General features: G+C 39.7%; 1 protein-coding gene across 1 annotated transcript; it reads right to left on the reverse strand.

Annotated features, from left to right (window-relative positions):
• Window positions 1-381: 381 nt before the first annotated feature.
• On the reverse strand, window positions 382-17659 carry LOC137095627 (GPN-loop GTPase 2-like). Its single transcript, XM_067462389.1, has 7 exons — window positions 17431-17659; window positions 7848-8084; window positions 6353-6413; window positions 5817-6240; window positions 3189-3345; window positions 2515-2675; window positions 382-456 (listed from the first exon to the last, which is right to left on the reverse strand). Exons 1-7 carry the CDS (start codon window positions 17657-17659, stop codon window positions 403-405), a joined length of 1323 nt encoding a protein of 440 aa, XP_067318490.1. The 3' UTR covers window positions 382-402.
• Window positions 17660-19636: the final 1977 nt, after the last annotated feature.

Here is a 19636-nt window from a genome sequence, read left to right on the forward strand (position 1 = left end):
CACTACCTCTGAGGATGCTTGCCATAGATGCAGGTGACGTTAGGAGAAATACCTCTAGAACATGGCCCTATAGCCCAAAAAACCCCACAAGAACCTAGTGATTCCAGCCATGAAAGCCTTCGACAATACATAAAACAGATCTTCATGTACAGGAATTACCTGTAAATGATTTTATTCACAATTTAATGATCGATTCTCATTGTCCATGTGCTGGCTTTTTAAAAATTGAAACATGATATTGAAAACACAGATTTTGAATATTTTGCATTATTGATATATGTATGAGCTAGGTTCTATACATGAAAGAGGATCTGTGGAAGAACCATGGAAAGGATACAATGGGAAGTGGAAATCTGCCTACTGCGGCAGACATTAGTTTCTGTGCTCCATGTCTCTGAAAGACTAGCTATTGGCTTTATCCACTGCCTGCATCACACGCCTCATGCTCTCCTTATCCTGGCAAGAGGAACAAACGTTAAAATCACATAATCCAAAAATGTTGGTCCAAAGCCGTTCCAAATATCAAATATCTATTAGAATCATAGAATTGGAAGAGACCTTATGGGCCATCCAGTCCAACCCCCTGCCAAGAAGCCAGAAAATTGCGTTTTGCACATAACTCTGATCATTTCTTGTATTGCTTACTGTCCAAAGACTTGGTCCCACAGACAAGTTTTTACTTTTTTCCTGAAGGCCAAGAGGGAGGGTGCTGATCTGACTTCATTGGGGAGGGAGTTCCATCGCCAAGGAGCCACCACTGAGGAGGGAGGTGGGACCAAGAGCAAGACCTCCCCCGATGATCTCAACCTCTGAAGTGCTTCATAGGGGGAGATGTGTTTGGATAGGTAAGTTGGGGAAGAACCATTTAGGGCTTAAAGCAAGCACTTTGGATTGTGTTTGGTAGCAAACTGTCAGGTAGTGGAGGTGACGCAACAAGAGAGTTGTATGCTCCCTGTACGCTGCTCTGGTGAGCAACCTGGCTGCTGCCTGTTGGACTACTTGAAGCTTCTGAACAGTTTTCAAAGGAAAACCTATGTAGAGCATGTTGGAGTAGTCTGTTCGAAATGTAACCAGAGCATGGACTACTGTGGCCAAGTCTAACTTCTAGGCCTGGGTAACAACGCAAAAATTTGTTTCTAAAATCGATTTGTAATTGGGGTGTTTTTTTGTTTCGATATTTAAAATAATTACAAAATTTTCCCTTAAAAAAGTTCGGTATTTACGAAATTTCGTAAATATTTACAAAACATTTTGTAAAGATGGCGCCCTTTTTTTTTTCAATATTTTTAAAATATTTTTTAAATTTAATTATTAATTTAGTAGAATAGGGAGGAGAAATTATTATTGAGGGAAGGCAGGCACTCACTCTGGCGGGCCCTCTCGCTCGCCGCTCGCTCGCCGCTCGCCCTCTCGCTCGCCGCTCGCCCTCTCGCCCTCTTGCTAGGATGGGTTCCTTCCAGGAGGGGCTCTTTTTCCCAGGCTGCCAAACTACAACTCCCAGGATGCTACAGCATTGAGTCAATGTGGTGCCAAACCTCATCCAGGCTGCAGTGTAGATGGCTGCAGGATGGAGGGGTTTCCTGCCTCGAATTGAGAGAGAGAGAGAGAGAGAGAGAGAAGAGGAAGCAAGTGAGACGTTTCCAAGGCTCTGCTGATCTGCTTCTGCCATGGCTGAGAAAGAAGGGCACAATGGGGGCTGCCTTTCCAACCAGGAGGGAAAGAAAGGGGAGCCTTCTTTGGAAGAGAGCTCAGAACCCCCCTGCGAAAGGTGAGAGAGAGAGAAAGAAGAGAAAAGGAAAGAAAGAGAAGGAGACCTCCCTCTCGCCCTCTCGCTCGCCCTCTCGCTCGCCCTCTCGCTCGCCGCTCGCCCTCTCACTCACCCTCTCGCTCGCCGCTCGCCCTCGCCCTCTCGCTCGCCCTCTCGCTCGCTCTCTCCTTCGCCCTCTCGCTCGCCCTCTCGCTCGCCCTCTCACTCGCTTGCTCAGTCGGCGCCGAGAGAGGAGAGCTCCCAGCAAGCCAGGCGGCCATCTTACGTATTTCCGAAATGGACGGAAATACAAAATTTTTTGGCGTCTGCCGTTTCGATATTTAAAAACACTTCCAGGTTTAAAAATAAGTTTTGTAATCGTTTTGTAATTCAAAAATTAACGAATTTTTTAACGAATTACGAATTAACGAAACGAATTGCCCAGCCCTACTAACTTCTCAAGGTATGGGCACAACTAACGCAAAAGCTCCTATGATATTTAATAGAGTTGATACTTAATGATACTTAATAAATTTCAACCAAATGCAAGTTCCAATTGATGTCAGGACTTTTAGCCAAGGAGTTATACAATATTTCTGCTTCATGTCATTTAGGGAAAATAATAATAAAACTTCAAGAATTCCCTGGTCAGCACGGCTGTTCTTACATGGTTACTTGAAACATTCCAAAGTTCCAACTAAGATGTATCTTAAGCATCTTGTGGGTGTCTATTACCAAACCATAACCTGCAAACTAGATGTCAGTACCTGGACATTGAGAGGAACAAAGGAGACCAAGCTGTAGTCCTCAATCACTCCCACAAGTTTCTCATTCAAGCGACGGTATTTCTTGAAAAAAGGATCTGAAGCCAAGTGATCTATGAGGTAAGACAGATCGAGAACCTCGGTGTAGTAATCTAGATTGAAAGCTGAAACAAAAGTGAAAGAAAATGTTGACAAAATTTCAAGACATAAGTTCACATCAAGTCAAATCACCAATGATACAAGACAAATGTCCCCATTCTGGCTGGAAAATTCTCAGAACTGTATCCACCAAAGATTTTTTTACAAGCTCTAGCTACAGAGAATGTTTAAATCCAAGATCCTGTTAACTGGAAATAAAGGGATCTAGCATTTGGCTAGACATCTTCAGGGAATAGATCATGATCTCCACATCTCTTTGCTGTTGTAGTTGTTTCCTTCAAGTTATTATGACAACTCTAAAACAGTCCTATAGTGGGTTTTTCTGGAGTTGAGAGTTTGTGACTCACCCAAAGCCAACTAGTGGATTTTCATGGCCATGCAGCAAATTGACTTTTGGACTCCAAAGTCATAGTGCAACGCTCAAATCACTACACTACTCTGGCTCTATTGGCACTTAATACAGGTCTAGACTTACCTACTTCACAGCCTTTTATGAACCCACCGTCACTAGCTTTTACCCAGTTTTCCATATTGTTTTATCAGATCCATTTTTGAAAGGACGTTGACATGGGGCAGCTCTACGTATAACATGGTGGTAAGGGAAGTGCAGAGAACAGAGATGAATTTGCCAGGATCTGTGCAATAATGAGAATCCACCAAATGAACTGCAGCCATCTGCAAAGAGCAAATGAGAAAAAAAGGGTCAAATGCAAAAAGAGATGCCACAAATTTTGCTTGGATTCTGTGCTCCTGCATGGCTTCTGGTGGTGCAATGGGTTAAACCCATGTGCCAACAGGACTGAAGTCCAAGAGGTTGGAGGTTCGAATCCAGGGAGAGCATGGATGAGCTCCCTCTGTCAGCTCCAGCTCCTCGTGTGGGAACATGAGAGAAGCCTTCCGCAAGGATGGTAAAACATCAGAACATCTGGGTGTCCCTTGGGCAACATCCTTGTAGACAGCCAATTCTCTCACACCAGAAGCAACTTGCCATTTCTCAAGTCGCTCCTGACATGAAAAAAGGGAGGTGGTTTGATAGCCCTTGTGGTCTCCTCTAGCTCTATGACTCTATGATTTGGGGCATTTAAATAGGTGAACATATTAAAATAGCGAAGTGGTTATGATAACGTCCTTTAACAGTTCTTTATACCAGGGAGTTGTTTCTTGGACTGCAACACTGGCTCTGTTGCCAAGGGCTGATGCAAGTTGTTTGCCTGAAACATGTAAAGAATCATTGTTGCCTATTCTTGCTTTACATCGATGCTTCTTTAACTGATGGGGATAAATACTAAACGAGGATGTCTGAGTTATGCTTCAGGGACAAGGAGTCTTGCATTGTTTCTTCTGCTCAGGGGCACTGATGCCCACAACGACCCACAATATTGTGTTAAATACAGTCAGTCATTTGTATTAGATGAGGTTAGGGGCACAGGACCATGTGAAAGGGGGAAAAACATTTTTAAAACCCACTACTTGTTTTAACAGAGGGGCTGTCTAGACAGTACCTTTATCCCAGGAGCTTCCGCAGCACACAGGAGGGTGGCCAGATGCTGTTGCCTGTAAATATGGAAGCAATTGCTACAAAAGGCAAAAAACACAAGATCTCCAGGTGTGGGAATATCGCAACTTTGAATATCTGGATCTTTGCATGCCTGTATGTTCATGCAATTGAAAATCATGGGATTTTTGTTTGTTTGTTCCTGGGTTTTAGATGTTTGTTCCTGATTGATCAGTTCCTAAAAAGAAGCGGACACTTGAGTAGAAGTCAACAACTTTGTTTATGTGCCAAAAACTTCATGAAATGTGTGGAGGGCACATTTTCTCTGGCCAGGACAAAGCTGTGGCCTCCTAATCAACATTGTACATCTTTTCACAAGAAGAGAAATTGGCCAGAGCCATGAATAACCCAGGAACAGCACACTGTTGTTTGATGCCACAAGTACACAACCAAAGCTGCCAGGCAGCCAGCCTCTAAAAAGTGTCAATAATGACAAAGTTATGTTCCTGGCTTAAAAGTGTGTGTTCCTGTTTGATTGTGCAGTGCTGACTTGGGCAGAAGGGGTCCTATCTCGTAAACTTTGTTTGTGTGGCAGATGTTTCATGAAATGTGTGGAGGTCATAGTTTTTCTGGCCAGGACAAAGAACAAAACCGATGTAGTGATTCTCCATATATCTGCATCTTGAGGCCAAAATTTCCAGTGAAAGTCTTGCAGCGGCCATCTTGGGAGCCTCTACATCTCTCTACATCTTGCAACAAAGCACGAAGTCTGGACAACGGGGGCAGAAATCCTGGGACCAACAGGTCTGTATGTGAACCTCTTCTGAAGTCCCAGGATTTTTTGCCCCTGTTTAAAACCCAGGATTTAGTGCTGTCAGGAAGCAACCTAGAGAATTATGTCCTCTAGCATGACTCTATGGTCAACTTCTGGTATAAACTGAACATAGAATTGTGCTACAGGACTTAGCAATTCTTAGAAAGAACATATCAAACAAATCCACAAATGTGGAGGGCCGTCCTGATATGAAAAGGGGAATGCACGTTTTAGTAAAGCAGTCCCATCTGGAGATGCCTCAAAAATGTAGCTAATCATTTAATCACTTCTTAGTGCTGTTCTTCATTTCTGAGCACTCAGCAATCTTACAGACTGTCAGAAAAATAAAACTTGATGAATTGCTATGAAAAACTGCCCTTGTATGCTCTGATATTGATATTGATAATAATGTCAGCAAATGGCCCATGAATTATAATTTAACAACCTCTTATAGTGGCTCTTCCAACCAATCTAATCCATGAAGATGAGGCTCATGCGTATGGCACAACTTAAATTACCTGAGCCACATACTCAGAATGTGACGTTTCATTCAAAAGGCTGTAATGGCACACAGAAGCTCCGTGAGATATTACTGCTTGCTGCATCAGCTTAACCCCACAGAATCTTCTCACTGGAAACCCATTCTTAAGCAAAGCCTTACTATATGATATGGTTTCAATTCTTTAGGCTCAGAGAAGACAACATGAGGGCCTCCAGATGTTGCTGACCTGCAATACATATGATCCTCCCCCACTGGCTTTGCTTCCTTAGGATTGATGTGGCTTGCAATCCTTCAATACTTGTCAGGACACAATTTGTTCTCTCTGCCAAACATACCCTTAAGTTGCACTTCGCAAACTGAGCAAAAAAGTTTCTCAAAGAACTGTGGTGGGTGCAGAGCTCCACTTGTCCTGGGCAGTCAAATAAAAAGTAATGGCCCTTAAACTGGGCCAGTTTCTCCTGCAGCCAGTCCAAATTAGCTTCCAAGTACTCCATGCAATAAATCAAGGGTCCCAGGTTCAGGTTCTCCATAACGTCAGCCAAGGTGATCAGTTCTGAGATGTCCACAGCGCACGGGTAAGGGGTCCCGTTGTTGGCAGGATCCAGATTCACCACCGCAATCTTGCGCGCAATTGCAGAAAGGAATTCCTGCATGCCGAGGGAGTGGGTCGTTTTCCCAGAGCCAGGAGGTTCGATGACTCCCTGACTAAAGGCTAATGTGGGCTGCTTCTGGCTTACTGCCATGACGCCAATCTTTTTCCTAGAAACGAGACGCAAAAAGTATACTATCAAATGTTCACACATTACTGTGTGGGATCCAGCTGCCAAACCCTGAAAACAAATCCACATCTACATCAAAAATAATAACACACCCCATGCAGTCATGCTGGCCACATGACTTGGAGGCATCTATGGATAACTCCAGCTCTTCGGCTTAGAAATGGAGATGAGCACCAGCCCTCAGAGTCAGACACAACTAGACTGAATGCCAGGGGAAAACCTTTACTTTTACCTATACTGCAATATTACTAGTAATATTATATTTAATACATAAAATACAATTTTCATATTTATATTATTATATTGTACTGTATTATTATACCACAATATGTATAATATAGGGCTGGGTGATTTCGTTCGTTAATTTCGTAATTCGTTATTAATTCGTTATTTTTTTTATAACTAAGCGATATTGAACCATTCAGGAGCAACTAGAAAACAAAACGATTTTTTTCAATTCGTTTGTAATTGTTTCGTAATTGTTTCGAAATCGATTCGTAATTGATTCGAAATCGTTTCGTTATTATTTCCACATGTCTGGTGCAAGTTTTAGGGTTGCTGTTTGTTTTCTCAGTGAAAAAATAAATAAATTATCACACCAACAGTCAACAACAGAGAGAGAGGGAAGCTTCCTGTCCCATTTGGAGGTTTTTTTTAGCGTATTGCGCATTCGCGCCCGCCATTAACAAATCGATTCGTAATTGTTTCAAAATCGATTCGTAATTGATTCGTAATTTATGAAATTTTGTAAATAACGAATTTTTTAAAGGAAAATTTCGGAATTCTTTTAAAAATCGAAACGCAAAAACCCCCTAAAAACGAATCGAGTTTAGAAACAAATTTTTCCGTGGTTGCCCAGCCCTAGTATAATACACTACCAGCATGTTATACTATTGTTGTTGTTTATACATTCAGCCACTTCTGACTTTTCGTGACCTCATGGACCAGCCCATGCCAGAGCTCCCTGTCAGCCGTTACCACCCCCAGCTCCTTCAAAGTCAAGCCAATCACTTCAAGGATACCATCCATCCATCTTGCCCTTGGTCAGCCCCCTCGTCCTTTTTCCTTCCATTTTCCCCAGCATAATTGTCTTCTCTAGCTTTTCTGTCTCCTCATTATGTGGCCAGTTAGGCTATTAGTATTATATGATATATAATATAATATATAAGGTTTATTATATTTTATGTTATTATTATTATATAATATATTGTACCATATCATTTACCCAATGGCTCGGTGGGTTAAACCACTGAGCTGCTGAACTTCCTGACTGAAAGGTTGGCGGTTCAAATCCTGGGTGTGGGGTGAGCTACCACTGTTAGCTGTAGTTGCCACCAACCTAGCAGTTTGAAAACATGCAAATGTGAGTAAATCAATAGGTACCTCTCTGTCAGGAAGGTAATGGTGCTCCATGCAGTCATGCCGGCCACATGACCTTTGAGGTATCTACAGACAATGCCGGCTCTTTGGCTGAGAAATGGAGATGAGTCCCACCCCCAGAGTCAGACACGACTAGACTTAATGTCAGGGGAAAACCTTTACCTTTACCTACCATATCACAAATTATATGGTTCTGGCCCAGCTTACTTGTCCGAACGTATCTCCCCCTATGTCCCACCTCGACACGATCTTCCAGGGAGGCCCTGCTCTTGATCCCACCTTCGTCGCAAATGCGCTTGGTGGGGATGAAGGAGAGGGCCTTCTTGGCGGTAGCCCCCCACTTGTGAAATTCATTCCCCAGTGAAATCAGGTCAACAGCTTCCCTCTTTTCACTCAGAAAAAAAGTTGAAGACATGGCTATGGGACCAGACATTCGGATAGCAGCTGACAATAGAAATGAAGATAATGCTATGGAAAAAGGACTATGGACAGGCTTCTGATTAAGTTATTGATCGTAGAACACAGACTTGACATGCCAACTAATACTATTTGTACTATTTTAAATGGGTTTTAATCTAATTTTAATGTTTAAGTTATTATGTAACTGTTGTTTATTGGTGTATATGTGGGACATTGAATTGTTGCCAGCTGTAAGCCGCCCTGAGTAGTGTAGAGAAGGGCAGGGTACAAATACAAGGAACTCACCTCCCAAACAGTTGCAGCACTGACCTTCTTCAGCATCGGACCGCGCCAGGCAAGGCTTAACAACTCCTGGACTTCCGCCCTCACCGCCATCACAATGGGTTCAATGCTGGACCGCTTCACTCAGGATCCGTGACTTCCGGTGTTCTCTTTATTCTCATCAGGATAGAAACAGAAGCCAAAGGGGAAAAAGGTTCCAAGGAGCCTCCAGGAAACCAGGAGGTGCTTCAGTAAAATAACCCACACGGTGAACGCCCTCTGCAGGGAACAGGCCGCATTACACCCCCCTCATAGAACTATTTATTAGGCCTGGGCGGTTTCGTTCGTTAATTTTGTAATTCGTTAAATATTCGTTATATTTAACAATTACAAAATGATTTCAAAATATATTTTCAAACCCGGAAGGGTTTTTCAATAACGAAACGGCATCCTCCATCCTTTTTACGAGCTTCCGCCCGTTTCGGAAATGGGATAGAGGATGCTGGGTGCCCTGGGAGCCAATCCGGCGCTCCCAAGCACCCAAGAAGTGCACCGTGGCTGATTGTGATTGGGCAGGCAGCCCTTTAAAAGCGGCTCCGCGTGGCCGCATTGCTCATTGTTGCGAAGGCGAGGGAGAAGACGGGAGGTCCGGGAGGGCGGCTTGGATTGGCTTGGCTTGGTTGGCTAAGCTTGGATTCATTTCTTGCATTGATTCATTTGCTTTCATTTTTGCATTCCTTAATTCTGTTGTTGGGAGAGCGAGGGCGGTTTTTGTTAATTTGTTAATTTTCCATTTTAAATATTTTTGAAAAATACCTTTCTTTTATTCTTAAAAAAAATAAAAAAATATTCTAAAAAAAGAAAAGACCCCTCTGTGGCTGTGTGCTATCGTTTGTCCCTGTCTTGTGGCTGTTTGCTCCACAGCAGGGTGAGCATTTTGTTAATTTTCCATTTTTAAATATTTTTGAAAAATACCTTTCTTTTATTCTTAAAAAAAATCAAAAAATATTCTAAAAAAAGAAAAGACTCTTCTGTGGCTGTGTGCTATCGTTTGTCCCTGTCTTGTGGCTGTTTGCTCCACAACAGGGCGAGCATTTTGTTAATTTTCCATTTTTAAATATTTCTGAAAAATATATTTCTTTTATTCTTCAAGAAATTCAAAAAATATTCTAAAAAAAGGAAAGAAACTTGTGTGCCTGTGTGTGCATTTGTCCCTGTCCTGCGGCTGTGTTCGCTCCACAACAGGGCAAGCGTTTTGTTAATTTTCCATTTTTAAATATTTCTGAAAAATATATTTCTTTTATTCTTCAAAAATTTCTAAAAATATTCTTAAAAAAGGAAAGAAACTTGTGTGCCTGCGTGTGCATTTGTCCCTGTCCTGCGGCTGTGTTCGCTCCACGACAGGGCAAGCGTTTTGTTAATTTTCCATTTTTAAATATTTCTGAAAAATATATTTCTTTTATTCTTCAAAAAATTCAAAAAATATTCTAAAAAAAGAAAAGAAACTTGTGTGCCTGCGTGTGCATTTGTCCCTGTCCTGCGGCTGTGTTCACTCCACAACAGGACAAGCGTTTTGTTAATTTTCCATTTTTAAATATTTCTGAAAAATATATTTCTTTTATTCTTCAAAAAATTCAAAAAATATTCTTAAAAAAGAAAAGAAACTTGTGTGCCTGTGTGTGCATTTGTCCCTGTCCTGCGGCTGTGTTCGCTCCACAACAGGGCAAGCGTTTTGTTAATTTTCCATTTTTAAACATTTCTGAAAAATATATTTCTTTTATTCTTCAAAAAATTCAAAAAATATTCTAAAAAAAGAAAAGAAACTTGTGTGCCTGCGTGCGCATTTGTCCCTGTCCTGCGGCTGTGTTCGCTCTACAACAGGGAAAGCGTTTTGTTAATTTTCCATTTTTAAATATTTCTGAAAATATATTTCTTTTATTCTTCAAGAAATTCAAAAAATATTCTAAAAAAAGAAAAGAAACTTGTGTGCCTGTGTGTGCGTTTGTCTCTGTCCTGTAGCTGTGTTCGCTCCACAACAGGGCAAACATTTCATTTGTGTAGTTCCAACCAGCGCGGTCCTTTTGCCAACAGAAAGTGTTATAATACAGTGCTCGCTCATTATTTGTGTAGTTCCAGTGTGCTCCTTTGGCCAACACAAAGTGCTATAAGACAGTCTAAAAAAAGAAAAGACCCTTCTGTGGCTGTGTGCTATCGTTTGTCCCTGGCTTGTGGCTGTTTGCTCCACAGCAGGGCGAGCATTTTGTTAATTTTCCATTTTTAAATATTTTTGAAAAATATATTTCTTTTATTCTTCAAGAAATTCAAAAAATATTCTAAAAAAAGAAAAGAAACTTGTGTGCCTGCGTGTGCATTTGTCCCTGTCCTGCGGCTGTGTTCACTCCACAACAGGACAAGCGTTTTGTTAATTTTCCATTTTTAAATATTTCTGAAAAATATATTTCTTTTATTCTTCAAAAATTTCTAAAAATATTCTAAAAAAAGGAAAGAAACTTGTGTGCCTGCGTGTGCATTTGTCCCTGTCCTGCGGCTGTGTTCGCTCCACAACAGGGCAAGCGTTTTGTTAATTTTCCATTTTTAAATATTTCTGAAAAATATATTTCTTTTATTCTTCAAAAAATTCAAAAAATATTCTTAAAAAAGAAAAGAAACTTGTGTGCCTGCGTGTGCATTTGTCCCTGTCCTGCGGCTGTGTTCGCTCCACAACAGGGCAAGCGTTTTGTTAATTTTCCATTTTTAAATATTTCTGAAAAATATATTTCTTTTATTCTTCAAAAAATTCTAAAAATATTCTTAAAAAAGGAAAGAAACTTGTGTGCCTGCGTGTGCATTTGTCCCTGTCCTGCGGCTGTGTTCGCTCCACAACAGGACAAGCGTTTTGTTAATTTTCCATTTTTAAATATTTCTGAAAAATATATTTCTTTTATTCTTCAAAAAATTCAAAAAATATTCTTAAAAAAGAAAAGAAACTTGTGTGCCTGTGTGTGCATTTGTCCCTGTCCTGCGGCTGTGTTCGCTCCACAACAGGGCAAGCGTTTTGTTAATTTTCCATTTTTAAACATTTCTGAAAAATATATTTCTTTTATTCTTCAAAAAATTCAAAAAATATTCTAAAAAAAGAAAAGAAACTTGTGTGCCTGCGTGCACATTTGTCCCTGTCCTGCGGCTGTGTTCGCTCTACAACAGGGAAAGCGTTTTGTTAATTTTCCATTTTTAAATATTTCTGAAAATATATTTCTTTTATTCTTCAAGAAATTCAAAAAATATTCTAAAAAAAGAAAAGAAACTTGTGTGCCTGTGTGTGCGTTTGTCTCTGTCCTGTAGCTGTGTTCGCTCCACAACAGGGCAAACATTTCATTTGTGTAGTTCCAACCAGCGCGGTCCTTTTGCCAACAGAAAGTGTTATAATACAGTGCTCGCTCATTATTTGTGTAGTTCCAGTGTGCTCCTTTGGCCAACACAAAGTGCTATAAGACAGTCTAAAAAAAGAAAAGACCCTTCTGTGGCTGTGTGCTATCGTTTGTCCCTGGCTTGTGGCTGTTTGCTCCACAGCAGGGCGAGCATTTTGTTAATTTTCCATTTTTAAATATTTTTGAAAAATATATTTCTTTTATTCTTCAAGAAATTCAAAAAATATTCTAAAAAAAGAAAAGAAACTTGTGTGCTGTGTGTGCATTTGTCCCTGTCCTGCGGCTGTGTTCACTCCACAACAGGACAAGCGTTTTGTTAATTTTCCATTTTTAAATATTTCTGAAAAATATATTTCTTTTATTCTTCAAAAATTTCTAAAAATATTCTAAAAAAAGGAAAGAAACTTGTGTGCCTGCGTGTGCATTTGTCCCTGTCCTGCAGCTGTGTTCGCTCCACAAAAGGGAAAGTGTTTTGTTAATTTTCCATTTTTAAATATTTCTGAAAAATATATTTCTTTTATTCTTCAAAAAATTCAAAAAATATTCTTAAAAAAGAAAAGAAACTTGTGTGCCTGCGTGTGCATTTGTCCCTGTCCTGCGGCTGTGTTCGCTCCACAACAGGGCAAGCGTTTTGTTAATTTTCCATTTTTAAATATTTCTGAAAAATATATTTCTTTTATTCTTCAAAAAATTCAAAAAATATTCTTAAAAAAGAAAAGAAACTTGTGTGCCTGCGTGTGCATTTGTCCCTGTCCTGCGGCTGTGTTCACTCCACAACAGGGCAAGCGTTTTGTTAATTTTCCATTTTAAATATTTCTGAAAAATATATTTCTTTTATTCTTCAAAAAATTCAAAAAATATTCTTAAAAAAGAAAAGAAACTTGTGTGCCTGTGTGTGCATTTGTCCCTGTCCTGCGGCTGTGTTCGCTCCACAACAGGGCAAGCGTTTTGTTAATTTTCCATTTTTAAACATTTCTGAAAAATATATTTCTTTTATTCTTCAAAAAATTCAAAAAATATTCTAAAAAAAGAAAAGAAACTTGTGTGCCTGTGTGCGCATTTGTCTCTGTCCTGAGGCTGTGTTCGCTCCACAACAGGGCAAGCGTTTTGTTAATTTTCCATTTTTAAACATTTCTGAAAAATATATTTCTTTTATTCTTCAAAAAATTCAAAAAATATTCTTAAAAAAGAAAAGAAACTTGTGTGCCTGTGTGTGCATTTGTCCCTGTCCTGAGGCTGTGTTCGCTCCACAACAGGGAAAGCGTTTTGTTAATTTTCCATTTTTAAATATTTCTGAAAAATATATTTCTTTTATTCTTCAAGAAATTCAAAAAATATTCTAAAAAAAGAAAAGAAACTTGTGTGCCTGTGTGCGCGTTTGTCTCTGTCCTGTAGCTGTGTTCGCTCCACAACAGGGCAAACATTTCATTTGTGTAGTTCCAACCAGCGTGGTCCTTTTGCCAACAGAAAGTGTTATAATACAGTGCTCGCTCATTATTTGTGTAGTTCCAGTGTGCTCCTTTGGCCAACACAAAGTGCTATAAGACAGTCTAAAAAAAGAAAAGACCCTTCTGTGGCTGTGTGCTATCGTTTGTCCCTGGCTTGTGGCTGTTTGCTCCACAGCAGGGCGAGCATTTTGTTAATTTTCCATTTTTAAATATTTCTGAAAAATATATTTCTTTTATTCTTCAAAAAATTCAAAAAATATTCTAAAAAAAGAAAAGAAACTTGTGTGCCTGTGTGTGCATTTGTCCCTGTCCTGCGGCTGTGTTCGCTCCACAACAGGGCAAGCGTTTTGTTAATTTTCCATTTTTAAATATTTCTGAAAAATATATTTCTTTTATTCTTCAAAAAATTCTAAAAATATTCTTAAAAAAGGAAAGAAACTTGTGTGCCTGCGTGTGCATTTGTCCCTCTCTGGCAGCTGTGTTCGCTCCACAAAAGGGAAAGTGTTTTGTTAATTTTCCATTTTTAAATATTTCTGAAAAATATATTTCTTTTATTCTTCAAAAAATTCAAAAAATATTCTTAAAAAAGAAAAGAAACTTGTGTGCCTGCGTGTGCATTTGTCCCTGTCCTGCGGCTGTGTTCACTCCACAACAGGGCAAGCGTTTTGTTAATTTTCCATTTTTAAATATTTCTGAAAAATATATTCCTTTTATTCTTCAAAAAATTCAAAAAATTTTCTTAAAAAAGTAAAGAAACTTGTGTGCCTGTGTGTGCATTTGTCCCTGTCCTGCGGCTGTGTTCGCTCCACAACAGGGCAAGCGTTTTGTTAATTTTCCATTTTTAAACATTTCTGAAAAATATATTTCTTTTATTCTTCAAGAAATTCATAAAATATTCTAAAAAAAGAAAAGAAACTTGTGTGCCTGTGTGTGCGTTTGTCTCTCTCCTGTAGCTGTGTTCGCTCCACAACAGGGCAAGCATTTCATTTGTGTAGTTCCAACCAGTGCGGTCCTTTTGCCAACAGAAAGTGTTATAATACAGTGCTCGCTCATTATTTGTGTAGTTCCAGTGTGCTCCTTTGGCCAACACAAAGTGCTATAAGACAGTCTAAAAAAAGAAAAGACCCTTCTGTGGCTGTGTGCTATCGTTTGTCCCTGGCTTGTGGCTGTTTGCTCCACAGCAGGGCGAGCATTTTGTTAATTTTCCATTTTTAAATATTTTTGAAAAATACCTTTTTTTTATTCTTAAAAAAATCAAAAAATATTCTTTAAAAAGAAAAGACCCTTCTGTGGCTGTGTGCTATCGTTTGTCCCTGTCTTGTGGCTGTTTGCTCCACAACAGGGCGAGCATTTTGTTAATTTTCCATTTTTAAATATTTCTGAAAAATATATTTCTTTTATTCTTCAAGAAATTCAAAAAATATTCTAAAAAAAGAAAAGAAACTTGTGTGCCTGCGTGTGCATTTGTCCCTGTCCTGTGGCTGTGTTCGCTCCACAACAGGGAAAGCGTTTTGTTAATTTTCCATTTTTAAATATTTCTGAAAAATATATTTCTTTTATTCTTCAAAAAATTCAAAAAATATTCTAAAAAAAGAAAAGAAACTTGTGTGCCTGCGTGTGCGTTTGTCCCTGTCCTGTGGCTGTGTTTGCTCCACAACAGGGCAAGCATTTCATTTGTGTAGTTCCAACCAGCGCGGTCCTTTTGCCAACAGAAAGTGTTATAATACAGTGCTCGCTCATTATTTGTGTAGTTCCAGTGTGCTCCTTTGGCCAACACAAAGTGCTATAAGTCAGTGCTCGCTCATTATTTGTGTAGTTCCAGTGCGTTCCTTTTGCCAACACAAAGTGCTATAATACAGTGCTCGCTCATTATTTGTGTAGTTTTCATAATAACATTATTTTTATATATTAATAATTTATAATTTAATTTTATATATTATTTTAATATTATTTATAATTATATTTTATAAATATTTTGTAAATTTAATTATATTTTATTTAAATATTTATATTATTATTTATTTCATTTATATAATATATATAATAATATATTATTATATTATATAATTTTATTTTATATTGTATATATTATATAATTTTATATTATTTATTATATTTATTATTATTATTTATAAATTATTATTATTTATATTTTATTTATTTAAATTTTATTATTATATTATTGTTTTTTTCATTATTGACTCAGTTTTGGCTACTTTATCTTATTACTTTTTTATTTAATATCTTTATCTTAATATCTTGTTTTATTTGATTATTTTTTGATTTATTTTATGAAATGATTTTGTTTATAGAGTATTTAGCATTGCGCAATCGCGTCCGCCATTTTAACGAATCGATTCGTTATTATTTTAATAACGAATCGATTCGTATTTAATAACAAAGTTCGGAAGTCGTTTTTGCGCATGCGCAAATCGCATCCGCCATTTTAACGAATCGATTCGTTATTACCTTGACGAATCGACCCCGCATCAATAACGAATTTTCGGAAGTGATTTGTGCATGCGCAAATCAATTCGTTAATAATAATGAAATTTCGTAAATACCGAACTTTTTTAAAGGAAAATTTTGTAATTATTTTAAATAACGAAACGCAAAAACTCTCCAAAAACGAATCGATTTTAGAAACGAATTTTTGCCTTGTTACCCAGGCCTACTATTTATTTATCGTGTCAGAAGCGAATTGAGAATACAGTTATAATGCACTAGCTTTACCCGCCTCACGTTGCTGTGGCCAGCCTTATCTCCCTCTTTGTCTGCTTCTTTCACTCCTTCCCTCATTCCGTTTTCTTCTTTCCTTTCTTCCTTCTCTACCTGTTTACTTCCTTCCTTAGATGTTTGCTTTCATCTTTCCTTCTCCTTATTTCTTTCCTTCCCCGTGCCTTTCTCTCCTTCCTTCTCTTTTTCCTTTGCTGCGTCTTTCCTCCCCTTTTTTCTTTCCTTCTCTCCTCCTTCCTTCTGTACCTCTTTCCTCCCTCCTCCCTTTTTCTTTTCCTTCCTCTTTGTCTCCTTTCTTTCTTCTCTTTCTCTTTCCTTCCTTCCTTCGCTCTGTAGTTCCATACTTCCCTTTCTTTCTTTCTTTCTTTCTTTCTTTCTTTCCCTCCCTTTCTCTTCTTCATTTGCTTTCTTTCCTCCCTTCCCCTTTCTTCTGTCCTTTCTTCCTTCCTTTCCTTCATTCCTACACCTTCCCTTCTGCTCCTTTCTTCCTTCCTTCCTTCCTTCTTTCCTTCCTTCCTTCCTTTCTCCCTTCTTTCCCATGCTCCTGTAGGGGCAATGAAACCAAAATATTTTCCAAAAGGCAGAAGCCCCCTTTCCAATAGGGAAGGCAAGGATGGACACCACGAAAGTTGAATCCTTTAAACTGCAAAAAACTATTTATTGCGTGGCCATAGCAATAATGACGAACAAGCATACAGGGATGCAATCAAAGGGTTTGTTGCAACCCCCAATGGGGCTGCAGAGCATTTAGAGTAAATGGAATATACATTTTCATTGGTTCCCAAAGACAAATAATTTCATTGGTCTAAGCTAGCTATGCAGTTGTTCATTAGTTGTTTATGATTTTGATTGACATTATAGCACACGTGGGATCCTAACAATGACACAACTATAACACAACTATGGTTCATTGTTCTCTGACCATGACTGTATCTTATCTGTTAGTGTATTGCAAACATGGCTTCAGAGCGACTGGGAAACTTGAGGGTTCTAACTAGCCAACAGATAGCTGGTTTTGTCCAGATATGCTGTTATCCTTGAATAGTAACTTCTTCTTTGGAGCACTGATTTCTCAAACAATCAGCATTTTCTGTGAACAACGGCCTACTGCAGAAATAGGCCAATATGGCAGTAAATCATGACATATGGGCATTGGGGAAATATCTGAACATTCCCTTTTTAAAACCACGTCTCCTCCACTCCTACTCTCTCTTTCTTCTTTCTTTCTTACCTTTCTTCCCTCATATACTTTCCCAACTTCTCCTTCCTTCCTTTTTTCATACACCTTCCCTTCCCCTTCCCTCCTTTTGTTTATTTCCTACCTTTCTTCTCTGATATACCTGCTTTCCTTCCTTCCTTCCTTCCTTCCTTCCTTCCTTCCTTCCTACACCTTCCCTTCCCCTTCCCACTTTTCTTCTTTGTTCTCTTCTTTCCTTCCTTCCTTCCTTCCTTCCTATTTACACCCCTTCCCCTCATTTCCATCCTTCCTTCACTCACCCGCTTCCTTCCCTCCTTCCCGTTCCTCATCATCCCCGATGGCGCCGTCCTTCCTTCCCTGGAGCCAGACGCTGGTGTGTGGGGGAGGACATGGCGGAGGCCAAAGGGCTGTCCTCGGGAGAGGCAGGTCGTGGCCTCTCCCGGTGGGCCACAAAGGCACGCAGCGGGGGCCTTCCGGGCAGCCTCCACTGGTCCAGCCCCGGGAAGGCCACCAGCTGTCCGGGCCCATGGAAGGTGGACAGCCCCCCGTGCTGCACATGCACCAGGCAGGCCCCTAGCACACACAGGCGGGCGAGCTCCCACTCCCAGGCTGGGGCTTCAGCATCGGCGCCTAGGCCGTGCTCGGTTTGGCATGGGGGAAGGAGTGGGGCAGCGATGGGAGGGGGTGTGGCTTGCGCGGAGCAGACGTGATGTGGCTATGTGCGCATGGCAGGCGACTCGTGCCGGGACGCCTCTGTGCATGCTCCATTTGGTTGTGTAATTGTGAGTTTGTTGTTATGTTTTTTGATGAGTGTTCTGCATACCTTGTGGTTTGAGGTATGCGTACGCCAAGTTTGGTGATTTTTCGTCTGGGGGTTTTCGCGTTTTGCGGCCCCTAACTACGCCCTTTTGAATTTTATATATATAGATTTAAAAAACCCCCCCAAAAAACCCAGAAATTAAAAACTTGGCATTCTACTCAATTTCCTTTGACCAGAAGTTGGCCACTTGGAGTGCCTCTGGTGTCACTGTGAGAAGGTCCTCCATTGTGCATGTGGCAGGGCTCAAGTTGCATTGTAGTAGGTGTTCTGTGGTTTGCTCTTTACACTCACATGTCGTGGACTCCACTTCTTGGGCCCATTTCTTAAGGTTGGCTCTACACCTCATGGTGCCAGAGCGCAGTCTGTTCAGCGCCTTCCAAGTTGCCCGGCCTTCTGTGTGCCCAGGAGGGAGACTCTCATCCAGTATAAGCCATGGATTGAGGTTGCGGATTTTGGCCTGCCACTTTTGGACTCTCACTTGCTGAGGTGTTCCTGTGAGTATCTCTGTAGTTCTTAGAAAGATGTTTCTTGATTTACGACAGCAGCGTGCTGGCTGATATCCAAACAGAGGATGCGCTGGAGATGTCTCTGACTTGGTCCTTTCATTGCTGGCTGCTACTTTTAGGCAGATGTCAGGTGGTGCAGTACCAGCTAAAAAGTATAATTTCTCCAGATTTCAAAATTTTGAAATTTCCGAAATTTCATTAATTACGAATCGATTCTTAATGGCAGACGCGATTGCGCAATGCGCTAAAAACACCTCCAAACGGGACAGGGGGAACTTCTGAAGCTTTCCTCTTCCTCTGTAGTTGACTGCTGGTGATAGAACTTACAACTAACTAACAGAAACCAAATTAAAATAAATTCTGGATGAAATTAAAATACATTAAGTTCGTAAAAATACAAATTAAAATCAATCCAATTAATTAAATAAGAAAATTAAAAAATTACAAAATAATAAAATAAAGTAATAAAATAAGTAGTAAGATAATAAAATAAAATGTAAGAAAATACACAAGTTAATAATAAAATACTATAAAATATAGAAATTAAATAAAATAAAGTAAAAAATTAATAAAAATTAATAAAAATTGCACTGCCACAAAGAAGTTACATTTCCTGACTCCGACCAGCTTGGCCCAAGGGGTCTAACCCATTCTGAAACATTACTGTACTTAGAAATCTCCTGCCACAAAGAAGTTACATTTCCTCACTCCGGCTAGCTTGGCCCAAGGGCTCTAACCCATTCTGAAACACCACTGTACTTAGAAATCTGCTGCCACAAAGAAGTTACATTTCCTGACTCCAGCCAGCTTGGCCCAAGGGCTCTAACCCAAATCAAATCAAAACATTTATTTCGGTCATTGACCAGCACAGGAAATAGTGTCACATTTCCTTACAAACCTGGCATGTTTGGTACATTAAAAATATAAATACAACTACTAAAAACACAATATGGGTGAGGGAACAGAAGGGGAAACAGGGTAAAAACATACAATGTCCAGATCCATCACCAAATTGTAGATTCAGGGAAGACGATTACTGGACACACAGTTGACTTTTGGAACTAGTCATTCCCTGGCGGATTTTGTATGCTGCTGCACAAAACTTTGCGACATTGTAGGTTGTAGCTGAATTAGTATCCGCAAGTAGCAGGGCTCTAACCCATTGTGAAACATTACTGT

This window comes from Anolis sagrei, chromosome Y (genome assembly GCF_037176765.1).
Source record: "Anolis sagrei isolate rAnoSag1 chromosome Y, rAnoSag1.mat, whole genome shotgun sequence".
Classification (NCBI taxonomy): Eukaryota; Metazoa; Chordata; class Lepidosauria; order Squamata; family Dactyloidae; genus Anolis; species Anolis sagrei.

Excerpts from the sequence above, each read along its gene's own strand:
- LOC137095627 (XM_067462389.1), bottom strand. The coding sequence starts at position 17,659 with ATGGGCCCGGACAGCTGGTGGCCTTCCCGGGGCTGGACCAGTGGAGGC. Across the intron at positions 6,414-7,847 it reads GGGGAGATACGTTCGGACAA|CCGAAGAGCTGGAGTTATCC; the intron begins GTAAGCTGGGCC and ends TCCATTTCTAAG. Across the intron at positions 2,676-3,188 it reads AAAACAATATGGAAAACTGG|CTTTCAATCTAGATTACTAC; the intron begins GTAAAAGCTAGT and ends CTTTTGTTTCAG.